The sequence below is a fragment of the Metopolophium dirhodum genome, chromosome 8 (genome assembly GCF_019925205.1).
Source record: "Metopolophium dirhodum isolate CAU chromosome 8, ASM1992520v1, whole genome shotgun sequence".
Taxonomy (NCBI): domain Eukaryota; kingdom Metazoa; phylum Arthropoda; class Insecta; order Hemiptera; family Aphididae; genus Metopolophium; species Metopolophium dirhodum.
The window spans coordinates 32057893-32073956 of NC_083567.1; the positions used below are offsets into that span (position 1 = coordinate 32057893).

Here is a 16064-nt window from a genome sequence, read left to right on the forward strand (position 1 = left end):
AAAATGTTATTTTCAATCTGTATTTACAAGTAGTACAATAAGTAAATGGGATGTGGGTTGATTGGCGGGAGGGGGAAGTCCAATGGTGGCACCCCGTAATATATATTTTATAATTATTTTTCGAATATTGATCCAAATGAAACTATAGACATATATTGACTTTAAATCAACATAATTTAGAATAAATTTATGTAACAATAGATTGTCTTCATTTGATTAAAAGCACAAACATTTTTGCACTTCTGTTTTATTTATCTTTTTTTTTTTTTGGTTAGCGACTTTATTCAAATACAATTTGAGCTCTGTAACTTTTTTTAGTTGAAACAAAGTGGAAATTGGTAATATTTTTTTTAACCGTCATAATATTAAACTTGCGGTTATAATAAGATATTTTTAAGGAGCAATATTTCTGAAGATGTATGTGCGTTAGATTTCATTCATTGTCATTTATTTATCAATATTTTTTAATTGTTTTGATAGAAGATCGTTGCCGTTGGTAGTTTAAAAATGAATTCTGGCAGTTAGAAAAAACAGCGAAGACGATCTGGTAGCCCCTGTATACTAAGTATATATTTTATGATATATTTATGTTGCTACTGCAGTAAATTATTTTACTATATTAGTAAAACCATGGTAGGTTAAATTAATTTTTCCAGAAAACATTGTATTTATTTTATTATTAACAACATGACATTATTTTAGTCACGTTAGAATATTTAGGTAGGTATTTCATATGCCTACATTTATACCATAAAACGACTACCGTATTACTAACAGTAAAATTAATTACTGAAATACCTAGCTTAGTAATTTAGGTTGTCAGAACGTTTTCACTCGAAATAGTTTTACAATTCATAAGCAGTGATAACTCATTAAATTCATATTTAACACATCCATTACAGTGACGTGTATTCAATGTGAGGTATACTCGATACATTCTGGCTCCTGCAGTAAAACATAGTGGTTACCTGATTTATACTTGCCAGATTTTTTTAATATTATTATTTTAACTTAACGCTGTTTATATTGTTGACTGTATATAATTTTACTTAAACAACATTGTAAAAATAAAAAAAACTACAATATTACCTACTCAATATGTTTGTAATTTGACTTAATATTCAGATATTCCATGGAAAAAACAATTGTTTTATTCACAGACTTAACAATTCACGTATGTATTATTTACACAATATCATGTAGGTATACATGTAATGTATTATACCTATACATATTTTTTTTAATAGCTGAAATAACCTAGGTTTAAATAAAGTATAATTAATTTTGGTAAAGATTGTACATTTGCGTGTGAGTACATCACGTAACTATGGATACCGTGCATATTAACAGTGAACAATTTTTAAATTAGTAATTTATTATACCGTTATTGTGGCTTCTCCTGTTTTAGATTCTGAGTACACCTAGTTACAAAAAACAATAGGGTTTGCAACAATTTTTTTTCATTAATTCTTTGCTTGAGGTAAACCTTTAAAACCTTCAATGGGCAGTGTAACGTACGTCAATAAAACTGCGGTAGTAAAAGTCATATAAATAACCATAGGAAATATTTTAACACCAGCTATGCCTTTTGTTACCAATAGCAGCTACTGAGCTACCGATAATATACCATTTTATTATGTACTCGTATAGCCATATATTTTATCTTTATAGTATTAAAATTTGAATATGATCTTCTTGCGACTTCATTTTATTATTTTTTCAATCCAATATATTGTATTATTATCGCATTTGAGAAAATTGTTTTGAAACTTTAAATATACCTACCTATAATAGTATTATTGTTTTTTAAGCTAATTTGCTACTACGATGGCGTGTTTAATACCGTATTAAGCATGATCTATAATTATTACCTATTTATTGTATATCTATAGTATAGGATAGATTATATTCTACAGAGAAAATAGTGAGACGATAAACATTTAGTTTAATACTTTCTGTTTTAAAATGATTTGTGTGAACGACGTAAGATTGCAGCTAAGCACCTGTTCGTTTGTGCAAAAATTAATATCAAAAAAATTCGGGAACATCGTTGCACGCACTCGCGAAACTTTTGACGAATAAATAAACGCTGAAACGCGTTCCGGTAGATATAGAATATATTTCCGTCCGCATGCGGTAAACCAATATGCATTCCTTAACGTGTGGTTAGCCACATTGCCCGCCGACGGTGACGTACGCATATATTATATATACGTAGTAGGTATCTGGTATATTACTGCGAATGTCTGAAATTGGCAATTGGCGAGTGCTGACAGTCACCGGTTAATGTCGTCATACACCAAAACCATTGGTTGGCATATTGATTAAATTTGTACAGTTTGTAAACGCTATTACTAGTGAATGTTGGTAATTCCGATATTATTTAATCTGATACCTGACTACCTAGGTATCTAATATTCTAGTACTAAAATCAAGGCTGGACAAGTTAATGATTTTTTTTTTAACTCAGTTAAGTTAAGTTAATATGCACCAATAACAAAAACCTAAAAGTTAATTTAACTATAGGTTAACTCGGTTAAGTTAAAAGTTAATACACACTTTTTGTTAACTTTTTATTAAGTTGAAAAAAGTTAATTTGTTTATACAACGCTAGCGTACTTAAATTTTTTCCAACCCAAAACTAAATTATAGACTAGTGTTTTTACTTTATACAGAATTTCCATATAAGTTAGATTCGAATGATATACATTTTTAACTTTAAACGACGGTAAATTATTTTTTGACATGAAAACGAATTAGACTGAAATAGTGAAATTTAATAAAATCAAAAACAAAATAAATTAACTTAACTTGCCTCTTAAAATGAAAAATTAATTCGTTAATTAAAAAAGACATTTAGTAAGTTAGCAGTTAAGTTAATGAAAAACCAATAGTAACTAGTTAAGTTAAAAAGTTAAAATTAAATTTACTTTTTATCTCATTAATGCCCAGTCTTGCTGAGTATAGACTATAGTACTATACTATAATATTATGTGCGAACGCGTAACCTAAGTCAACATTAACAAAAACCGTATTGTGTATGTCAACATATTGACCAAAATCCTAATGTAAATGTCAACATCCACTAGTACATGTCAATACTATTTTAATTTTTCAACATTCACCAATTTAGTAGGTGTATGTCGACATTCACTAGGTGATTGTCAGCACTCGCCAAATGTGGAAATTCGCTGCAGTAACATATACATAATATTATGTACAAACGTATTGATTCTTCTATCGCAGAACACTCGGCATTGTTAAACTAACCAAACTTAAAAGTTCGACCGAACTACTACTATATAACTACTATAATAGGTCAGGGTCGGGTCAGGTTAAGAATATCGAGAGTTGTGCGAGATAAAAGGATCACTCTAGCTGCTGCATATAATATACGACAGCCATGGGGGCGTCTAAGTCATGTCAGTCGTACTCGCAGCGGTAAAGCTGTTTTATTTTCCACCGACCAAAAACTATAGCATGATATACTGTATATTATACTACTTTGACGAGGGGAGTAGGTGGCTCGATGCCTATACGCACTATATTCATTATTCATGGTTGAGCTGCAAGATAACGGAAAAAAGTGTCTAGATACACGATATAAGATATTTTTATTTTAGGTATCTATAGATACCAGATGAAACATTAACTATCAAGGTACTCTAAATTATGTCTCTAAAATATTACAGATAGGAGGTACCTTTAATTTCTATAGATTATTACTAAGTATATTTTATTTTATTTTTGGTCATTTATCAAAAATCCAACACCCAAATAGGTATTTATTATTTATATATTTTTTAAGACTTTGTCTTGTATATTATTTATACCAATACAATCTTGATTAAACTAAAGAAAAAAACAAATAATTGTTCGGTCATTTTTACTCGCAGGTCACAGAGTGAAAATATAAGTATTACGCGTGTTTTTGAATTTAAAACGCATCTTGTATCTTTTGACTAAAAAAATATAATTATCACACAATATATGCAGTTTTTTGTATATAATGAGTCGACGTTAAACTGTCCAACCCTATCTCTATATTAGATGTTTAGATGTACACGGTAATAACACGGTATACAATCTCGGCACAGAATTTAACGGACTTGTGATACAACAGACATACGACAGACACGATACGACACAATACGATACATACTCGACGGTGATCAATCTGTTACATATGTATCGGACGGACCGATAACGCACTTGATGCGACTTGTCCGATTGGTTATACCGTTTATTACGACTGATCGCCGTCTTAATGTATACGCATTTGCAACGTATTAGCGTACTGTTCTCGGAGATGTCCGAAGTAATTGATGAGGGATAGTCGAGTATAGTCCACGAAAAAATAACCGTAGTATTATTGTATAGCTAGTAAATAAGTATATTATACAATGCCGTCGTGGTGCTGAAAACCTTTCTTGTACGTGCAAAATAAATAAAAAATATTATTTTTGTATCACTATTTACAGGAACAAAATATTATAAAAATGGTTGTATTCTTTATGAAAAATAATAAGAAGATGATGGTAATAGGACGTCACATTAGTCAGAGTGTCGATACTATATCGTTCTGGAATCACTGTGTAGTCAACATTTTTATACAATATCCTTTACAAGAAAACAATATGAAATATGTGTACCTATGAATTTGGTTTATTTTTCAAGTTTTTAAATAAAGCAGGATTTCAATTTATTGTTTAAATACTTTTTAAATAATTTTCATGTACTTAGTTGCACAAATCTCTATGTTCTAAATCTTTTAAACCTATGTTTATAGTTTTGAAATAATTTATTTTTATTTAAACTCTTAACTGTACGAAACCATTTTATTAAAGACAATATTAGTTTACCTTTTTTAGATTCAACAATCTCTATCACCATCGTACAACAATATCTATCTATTTTCGCACACAAATTTAGCTTAAGTCTACTTCTAGGTGTGCAAATTAAAAACAGGGACATTCCAAAAGTTAATATATTATAATATAAAATATTATTTTATATTATTAATATTAAAACCTTTTTATAACAAAAATTAGAACAGATATTGTTGTTTTATGAAGTCAATAAATGTAAAGTGGATTAAGTTGTTTTATGTGAAATCGGCAAGCACACCTAAAAAATTATTTTTTATTGATTATATTTATGAAACTTTACTATCAAGATTTCAAACATAATATTCACAGATACTTTTCGTTAACAATATCGTGACTGTTGAATTTCTTGTCAATGATAGGTATCATTAGTATATAGTATTGTATATTATATTATTATAAAGTTCATTTAGATAGGTACCTTGGAAATTATCTTGTTTTTGCCTCTAATGAAAAAATATTTGCGTGATGTTCTATGAACAATTGTGGTTTTATCTATAGACATAAATGTCTTTTGTTTTAAACGTCTCTAACGTTCTTTAACGCATATAAGTTGGTCTGTTACCCGATGGTTACTTCGTAATTTCATAACTTTGACGATTTATTATTATTTCTGACATAAAGACACTCACTAGATTACCAAAATAAATAAGATTTATTAAAAAAAGACTTCTAATGAAAAAAAATTTCATATCAGAATTATTACTTTAAAATGTAATGTTTTTTTTAAACAAACGTATATGTTATGTATATATATATCATGTATATAATACTAAATCCGGCAGACAGAAAAAAAACATTGATTTTTTTGTTGAATCATAAATATTATTGAGATATAATTAGAGAAGTAAATCCAGTATGAAATTGTTTCTAATTAATAGTCAAGCTAATAATGTAAAATATGCAACCATCGAAAATTAAAAAAATATCCCTAAATTTCAGATACAATTAAATGGTTGGGAAAACAATTTATTAATGTTACCACAACCCTATCAAAACTCGTTTTCCTATAATAAATTTAAAAAAAAACTAAACATTATATACTATGCAAACATTAACTTTGTAAGTTTGTAACCAGCACAGCGAGAAAAATTGTATTTCTAACCATCTAGTATAATTATTTATGATTATAATTACTAAATTTATACGGTGAACAATTAATTTTGAATAAAAATACGAATTACGGTTTAAAAACCGCTGTATATTAATATTTTGTTAATAAATTTATGTTATACTCATTCTTGAACATTTGAACAAATATTGTACGTGAGTTAAGACAATTTTAATAATAATAAAACACATAAAAATTGTTTGTATACGAAATAATTAATACCGTTGGTTGGTTATTAATTTCAAATTTATTACGCGTACACTACAATATACAGGTTTTTTGGTAAATAAACCAATGCTCACAACTAAATTATTATTCCATAAATTACCAATTTATCATTTATGACGTTTTATATATTATTATACAGGTCTCAAGACGATCATCAACGCTCTGTTGCACTCCTTTCGTCAATTAGCTGAAGTCATGACACTGACCATATTTTGTCTAATGGTATTTGCTCTATTTGCGCTTCAAGTGTACATGGGTGAATTGCGGAATAAATGCGTCATGATTAACGAAGACAACGTGAATTGGCTGAAGTAAGATCAATCAATTTATAGACTAAAATAATTTTAACTATTTTATATTTGTTAACATATTTTGTTTAATTGGCTTTCTTTGTGATTTTAGAACGTTAATCTACGTATACATCGTTATTTATTACTTACAAAATATGATTGATGGCATTATAATTTTTTAAGTAAACTAAAAATTAAATTTGAAATATCTAATAGATTTTATTTTAATCCTGGCTATGGAAACGCAGTTCTGTTTTAATTTTTCCTTATAAAAATAAAACTTATCTTACTATAAAATTGCCAAATATTATTTTTATTAAATTAGTTAATTGTTTTAAACATACAATATCTACTAATTTTCTAAGACAAATGTTTTCAAAAAACTTCTAGCAGAAGGATTTATAAAACTCTATTCGTGTTAGAAATCTAAAATTAATTATTTATTTATATTTCTTCAAACAAAATATTTTTGTTTGATGCCTACTTAATATTCTAAGCAATAAATACATTTCGAAAATGTCAATGTACAAAATATATTGACTGAACCGTTACTTCATTATAATTTATATAACTATAAAATGTATAATAATAAAGAGACAAAGAGTGATGTATCGTTTGATATAAACCATGTTCCTTTTAAGAATAAAATGCTTATTGCTTAAAAATAATTAATTATTATAGTTCAATAATCAATGCTTACCAAAATGCTCAATATTAATAACCTTTAAATAATGTTGGTAGGTAATCTATATCATGTTATGGTAAGTAATTGAAATTTTAAATTGCCATAAATATTAGCAACTTTTATATTATTATTAAATGTTTTTAAACTTAACATAAAAATATATGGAATGCCTAAATAACACTACGCAAAGTTATAACAAGATAATAATATTACGAAATTTAAAAAGTTTCAAGTATATATATATGAAATCAACCATTTATTCTTATTATTTTAACCATATAATACGTATATGCCATTTACACAATATATGATATTATGTAAAATAGAATTTAATAGAATTGAATATTTTATATTTCTATTACATTTATGTTTTGATGCGATATGTTTACGGTTGTTACTCTTGAATCAAAAAAGTGAATATCACGGTTAAGGGATAGTACTTGCCAAGAGGCCATAAATCCAGTGCAATTGAACATTTCAAAGAAATAAGATTCAGTGAAATATAGTGTTTTTGTAAATATGTCCACAACAATAGAATGAAAATAAATAACATCCGAATGAGTAAAAGGCATAATACTAAGAAAACAGACAATAGTGATTTTTTTCTCTGGGTGTCCATTACATTTTTTTTTTTGCTCGTTTTATTTTTTTTTTTTGTTCTTTAATTTCGCGTCGTCATCACAGTCCTTTGCACCACATAAAACAAAATAAAAGTACTAGGCCATTTTATGTTTATAATTGTATAATATGGAAAAATTCATAAAAATGTTTTTGCTGTGTCCATGATATTTTGTATAAACTAGAAACTGAAAAGTGGTTTCGATATTATAACTTTTTGATTTCAGTCAAGCCATTTTCGTTACATAAAAAAAATATATATAATAATTAATTAATTAATTTTTTACTCCATTGATTTTAAGTTATAAAAAAGTGATCGTTTTATTTTTTTTGTATTATTTTTTTAAGATTAACCAATAAGTTTACACGATAATATTGAAAAGAACTTTTTTCAGGTACCTAAATATAATTGTTTATTTGCAGATCTCCCCAGTTTACAATTGAAAATTCAATCATATTACAATGTATTGAAATATGAATTCGTTTTAAGGCTAATAAATTATAAACATTATACATATTTGTTTATTTCGCTATTATAAATATAGAATCATCGTGCAAATGCGTGCCTTATCTTTAATATCAGAGTCTTACGTGATAGTGCTTTATTAAATATGTTAAATTGATATCGGCATCAGTGTAATAGCGCAACCTACATATTTTCACCACTAAACTCCAGCATACTTAATGAACCACCACGTCTATTAGCTTTATATACTTGTAAACCCTTATAAGTACATTGAATAAAAAACAATACAACCGTAGAAGATAAGTTGCACCCAGATGTTGCGTTACACAAAAGGTTCCCAAAATAAATTTGAAACCATAGGATAAAAAGAAAACCACTATAACACTGTTGTGCTCTACGTAACTAACAGAGGTTGAAAATCGGCATTTGGGTCTATAAGCCCATTTTCACATTTATTCTACAGTTCAACACGTGTTTTATAAAATGCTTGGAAAAACGGCGTAGAACGTAGAAATAGATAATATATATATTACCTTATTGTATTATTTTGTTGTTGGCTGTTTTTTTTTTTTATTCACAAGATTATAATATTATTATTTATTAGCAATAATTCTGTTAACATTATAATGGTTTTTTACATAACTATAATGTAAGACGAAAAACAAAAATAATATAATATTTCAGATCTATGCAATATTTATGTACATTGTACCTATCTACTTTTATTTGTATTTAATTAATTTATATCGGTACCTGCAAAAGTAGTCGATTTTATTCTGAATTAGTATTTTCAATTAGAAATAAAATCTCATTAAGACACTAAATTGTTACCTACCTTATTTCTCGTTAAGTTTAAATGTAAAATGTGCATTAGTCTTATCATACATCACATTATATGTGTTATTTGAGACTTTAGTATTCTTAAGTAAGCTAATACGTCTGTAGATAATACCAACCCAACAATGCCCTTATTTGTTCTATTATTATTTACACATTATTTTCACTTCAGGTTAACCCGTTTAATAAACTCGGTTCGTTTGTTTGCGTATCGTTTTCGTGAACCTACTGTACATACACCGCACGCCGCATTCGCCTACCAAGAAGCTGCGAAATGTACCTTTGTCGATTTATGGTTTTTAATCTCTGGGGTTTCAATTTTCTGTGTTTCCCGTGCATATTTTTTTATCTTCCCTTTCTTTACACTGTTTGTATTTCAGATGGATAAATAAAGAGCAAAACTGGCTGTCGGACAACGAAGGCAACCCAATGCTATGCGGCAACGTGACTGGGGCGAGGTGAGAAAAGCAAATTAAATATTTCAAAGATTCGTACACGCAATTTCACTTCAGGGGTTTTTAATGTGCCATTATAAAACTAATCGTTCAAGTCGAATGGTTAGAGGGTGGAGGTAGGTTTTTTTGGTGCATGATTTTTTTACGCGCACCGGGCCCAATTCTGTTTTCTAAGTAACATAAATTCCCACTATGAATAATGCACATATATTAGAAAGAATAATTAGAGTTAAAGCAAAAATCTCAAAATAACAAATATAAAAAATCATATGGGAAAAGCGGGTAAATGGATGTCAAATTGCTGTACAGTAGGTTACAAGTGGGTCACTGTAATGGATGGTATTAAATTTGAATTCAATGATATAATATCATTGTATGTGAAAAACGATTCTGAGCGGAGACGGTATTTTATCTAGGATATTATATATTATATTTATATTGTTATTACTATTATTATTAATACGGTAGCCGGTAAGTTGAATTAATATAATAAAATTACAAAAAATAAATAAAATCGTTATTATATTGACTATTTAATGAAACCATGTAATTTCGTCCAAATTCAAACTTAAAATAACTATAAAAAAAAAACTGTGTTTATGTATATTTTTTAGATTTTTTAGTTATAGATTTAATTACTTATGTGCAACCTCATTTTAAATGTTCAATCCTTAGCTATAAATGTTAAACATTTTAGAAATGAAGTGAATATCCAAAGTTGGAAAAATGTTAACTTTGAACGCTCATAAAAAATTAATTTGACTTTCCGGTTAGGTTAGGTATTTTTTGATAAATATAGAGAAAATCGATAGGCATCTTGTGTAGATTTTATCGTGTATAGAAGATGCTAATATAAGCAACCAGTGAAAATTTCATGTATCTACGGCCGTTTGTTAGAGAGGTATATCAAAAACCAAAATCAATTTTGTTGAAAACCAATTTTGTGTACAAATTCCCGTTTTTTCTTAATTTTTTTTATTTATTTGCTTTTGAAAACTTCTGTAAATATTTTACTTTTGACCCCCAAAGTACCAACCAAATTCTCTTTTCTATCAAATAAGATGCTGTTGAACAAAATCTAAGCATTTTTAATGTCCTAAAAGGTGATGACAAACACAAATAAAAATAAAAAATAAAAACGCACATCATTGTAAAACCAATACATTTATAGCTCCGCTCAGAATCTAAAATATAAAAACAATTTTAACAACAATCAAGCCATACACATGGGTTTATTGATGTTTTAATTACGATTATATAATTGCATATTCAGTCAAATTGGCAATTGCTGTACAAATATTGTATTCAACTCGAATATCACGGTTCACGCAGTATCCACCACTTACTCGTTAACGCATAAATAAAATAGATTTATTATGTGCAAATATTATTGTACGAAATAAATATTATGTGCTACAAAACGGTTTATATTGTTTTTCTAATAGTAAATTTATCTAAATGCATTACTTACAAAAATTGATGGACAGGAATTCGTATAATTGTAATATTATGTATCTATTGGTACCTTATAATGTCTAATGATAATAAAATATAATTATTTATTTAGATAAACCTTTATTAATGTAAAACTTATTTTAATGGATAGCGTGTTTTAGTAGAATTATATTACAGAGTTAGTTTATTGTAAAGTTTATTGGCAAATCCTTTTTACCGTGGTTTTCAGACATTGCCCAGTTGGTTACGTGTGCCTTGGTGTTGGCCCTAACCCCAATCACGGCTACACGAATTTCGACAATTTCCTGTGGTCTATGTTGACTACGTTCCAGCTAATTACACTGGACTATTGGGAAAACGTCTACAACATTGTAAGTACTTTTATAAAATATATCTCTTACTACTTTCAGCTGAAATAAAAACAACATGAAAGTTGTTCATTTTTCAACCTAAAATTATATATATACATATATACATCCTGCGTGTACATCGTCATACCGTTCGCCGTTTACCTGTAGTAGGTGTCTTATAAAAAAATCATACCTATTACTGTATTCCTAATTTGAATCCATAATAATATTAAATCTATAACAGTTATTTTTACCTTTAAATTAAAAGAAGTCTCCCTCCACGACCGCCATGACGAATCGTGTAAGTTATAGTGTTATACTAATATAATAACTATGACTCGAGTAGTTTTGTAATTGATAGTCTCGAATATTACGTTGTCGGTATTTCAATTAGGCTTGCTTAGTAGTCTTATTATAAAAAAATAAATTTATTTGCACAAAAACAAAACTCTGTCACGTTAGGATAGGAGTATTAGTATTAGACAATGAAAAAGAACATAAAGTTTAGATTAATTAGTCGTCTTCTAAAGATGATTAAATAATGTATAAACGTATCTGATGGTGAACTTTACAAATCCAGTATATTACTATGTAGGTATACTAAAATGCAGAGGCGGACTGGCCAGGTGGGACAGTGGGAATAGTCCTACTGGGCCGCAGGCTTTCTAAGGCCGCCGGCCTGAATCATGTATAAATTTATATACTTTATACTAAAACAAAACAAAATATAATAATAATTATCAAAATAAATCTATTTAGGCATATCTTATACAATAAATTATAATGATATTAAAATCTTTATAAATGTGGTTATCACTAGCATTGGTTTTATAATATACTATATTATTAGTATATTATAAAATCAATGTCACTAGACACAAATAAACAATAATATAAATATAAGCAATATAAATTTAATTCAGCCCGGAATTGCTATTTATAGCTTTTAATAAATAATAAGGATAATTTCGTATTTTCATTGAAATACATAGGCTGGGTGGTGGTCGACTATGTAGCTATGTAAATTCATATTAATGTGAGTGAGTTATTTGATCCAAAAATAACAATATTGTTTTTACGAACGTGCGCAATTGCCGACTGCTAATCTGTAAACAATTCTAACTATAAGCACATATTGCCCATATTCAAACTAATAATTTAGCCATAAGAGCATCATTTTTAGTACAGTGCACCCGTTCAGTTTGTCGTTTATTAATGTTTTATTACATATTGTCATATTGATACTGTGCATTTTAATTTATAAATATGAATTCTAAAAAACAAAAAGGAGGAGCTGCCAAAGAACGTGAAAAAAAAAATCAAATTACAAATTGCTGCCCAATCATGTCATAACTTATTATGACATGACATTTATATGTAACAATTGTTTACAATGTGTATACAAACTTGTATACAATTTAAACATGCATGTCTTGGCTTATACTCAACTATGTGCTTCATATGAGTTTTTTCTTACTTTGTCAGTCACCGAAGTCAACTGCGAAAGGACATTCAGCAAACTTAAGCTTGTTAAAACAAGACTCAGAGCCAATATAAGTCAAGATAATTTAGAAGCACTCTTAATTATGAGTGTTGAAAAACAATTACTCAATGAAATTGAAATTTCAAATATCATTGAATATTTAAAAGCTAGTTTTACAGTAATGACTAAAATGTTTTCAATATAAAATTGTCATTTCAGTTTTGTTTTATATAATTTAAGTATTTTCTTAACTATAATAAATAATAATGCATTAATTTGTATGGATTATGATTCTTCTTCTTCATTCTCTGGCATGACTACTCTCTAAGAGATTTTGCTGACATTACTAAACTTTGCCACCTATCTCTATCTATGAATTATATTATATGAAAAAAATTCTTTTGAGTCTAATTGTTGATTATCATGTTTTTTAATGTTGAAACTAGACCCATAGTATCAGTATGTAACATAACACACACCAGAGTACGTATTTGACCTAATTAAATTAAATTGTACATGCTATTTATAGGTACCTTATAACAATTAATTATATTTATTTAAGATTTTTTTTTGGGGGGGGGGGGTGGGGGGTGTTTATTTTTTGGGGGGCTAATCACCCTTCAGGCCACCTCTATTTGGGCCGGTGACCGTGATTTCCCACTGGGCCGAACACCCCTCAGTACGCCTCTGCAGTAAAATGTGTTTGAAAACAGCTTCAATCCTTATTTTAAGACTAGATAAATATTATAATAATATAAAGAATAAAATATAATAAATATTGACATGCTCACATAATTTATGTACAGTCAGCGATTCGCAATGGGATTTTCATAGGGGACTACATATATTATGCATGTCTTATATAATACAATGCAATGTAAAAGCTGGAATCATATCAAAAAGGTCTTGGCGAATACAAGCTATATAATGATTCGGCTAGACGAATTATATGGTTTATTACGCAATAAAGTCTGTCGAGATACATTTTACGTACATTAACACCGATGATTTCAACAAGTTGATGTTTTCAACTTTAATATGAGAAATAAATATTGAATTTTATAGTAGTTTTAAAAGCTACTTACATTTTTAAATTTTGATCATTGAAACGAATAATTTTATTTAAAATTGTACTAATTAAAATATGCTTTATTGTTATAAAATATGATAATGAAAAGGATAAAATCATATTTTGTAATTAAATTCAAGGCATGCTTTTATAGAAACTATCCAAACAATTCAATTTGCTGTCATTAAATTATCTTAGAGTAATCTCAATTTTACATAGGTACCTGATTGATAGATAATTAAATAAAAATAAATACTAACCTTATTACTATATACATTATTTATGTATATTCCTATGAAAGTGTTTAGACTATTTAATTAGTTTTATAAAGGTAGTTTCTTACTTCTTAGATTTTAAATTTAATTTATATGAACTTTATAAATACACCTTTGCAATTTTATTATAAAACAAAGAACTCAACAAATATAATATTCTTCCAAGTACTCAAATCAGAATAAATTAAATCTATAATTTAGTACTTATTTATAGAAGGTTAGTTATATATTACTCGATCTGAGGATGAAAAGTAATAATGAATTAGTGATTTTCATAAAATCCTTTTTTAGCTAAGTACAGCTAATTTTTTCGGATTTTTGAAACCTATAGATCATATTAAATTTACTAATCCCATTATTCTTAGAGATACGCAGAATGTAAAGGTTCACGATGCAGCTCATATATAAAAATAATTTACTTTCATCTCACTATATAGAACTTGTTATGTGTGAAAATATATTGAATGATAAAAAGTTTTAACTAGTGAATTTATTATTCTTATAGAATAAAAAAGTTCTTTATTAAAAACGATTTTTGAATTGGTAAATAAATTAAGATGTTTGTACGGTAATATGATATGTTGTATACTGATAAAAAATATTTATCATTTTCTAAATATCTGTGTAAATATTGTTGATGGATATAATATTGAAAAAATAATTGTACTAAAACAATAATTCGTTCACCTTAAAAGGTTCTAAATCATATTATTCACTTTAAAATTATTTTATTTGAAGACCCTTTTAAAATCAAATTGAATATTTGTTAAATAGTCTGTTCTTTGTAAATAGTATTATTGATTTACTTATGAATTTAATAAAAATTTAGTTTATTGTTTATTTATTGGTTAGGTACTATGTATTTAGTTTTTAAAATTAATCAATAAGTTACCTAATTATACAATAAATCAAATAAAAAGTACTAAATTATGAATTTTTGAATTTAAAAAATACGCTTCCTGAATTATTTTAAAACCAACACATTTAATATTTACATTATCAGATCGCATATGGTAAATTATTAAATTATACATTAATTCTGATGATCACCATTTAATTATGTCGGCCCTTTTGTTATAAATAATTAGTGAAATGTTGTAAAATGCATCAATATTTTTAAATATAAACAAGAATATGATATAATAATACGTGTTAAAATCAAACTTCATTTACTGAAAATTATTCCCGATCATTCCCCACAATACGAAAAACAATAATCAACACAAAAATAATGCTGATTATCGGTAACGCGTACAAATAAAGTCAAAAGTTATAAACAACCATGCATTTAAAATGTATTTAAACAGGAATATTAATATTACCGACTGTTTTTAATACATCAAAATACGAGCAGTAGTGAAGTCGTTTGCGTTTCCCGAGGCTAACGCACAACACTGTACCGACTTCCGTTACGCATTATTTAGGTCACGCGATGATTTTATACATAATAGTACCGCGTCCATAAAAACTTTTCTGAAAAGGGATTTGTTTTACCATCGCATCGACACTCCATCGATTCAAGTATGCGTATACCGGTTGTTTCAGGTTTTGGCGACGTGTGGCCCGATGAGCGTCATATTTTTCACAGTGGTGGTGTTCTTCGGTTCGTTCTACTTGATCAATCTGATGTTGGCCGTCGTCGCCCTTAGCTACGAAGAAGAAGCGGAAATAACGCAAGAGGTACGATGGAATTTTTATCATTATTTTTTTTTATATATATATAATATGCATAAATCTTTATTGAAATAAAAAATATTATAAAAATAAAATGTAAACTATTCCGCCGCCGATGGTATTCCGAGTAGTAGTGTTGTACATCATGGTTGTGATTTTACGAACAGTGTACGAGTTTGAAA

The 16064-nt window shown here is 27.7% G+C and overlaps 1 protein-coding gene across 5 annotated transcripts in view; it reads left to right on the forward strand.

The window, feature by feature from the left end:
• Window positions 1–16064, forward strand: part of LOC132950750 (sodium channel protein 60E) — a 134582-nt gene that overhangs the window by 55167 nt on the left and 63351 nt on the right. For all 5 annotated transcript variants that reach the window (XM_061022294.1, XM_061022293.1, XM_061022296.1 and 2 more), the window contains 4 exons: window positions 6365–6536; window positions 9502–9579; window positions 11261–11402; window positions 15754–15888. In XM_061022294.1, the coding sequence (XP_060878277.1) occupies window positions 6365–6536; window positions 9502–9579; window positions 11261–11402; window positions 15754–15888 (527 nt within the window). The remainder of the gene's footprint in view (window positions 1–6364; window positions 6537–9501; window positions 9580–11260; window positions 11403–15753; window positions 15889–16064) is intronic.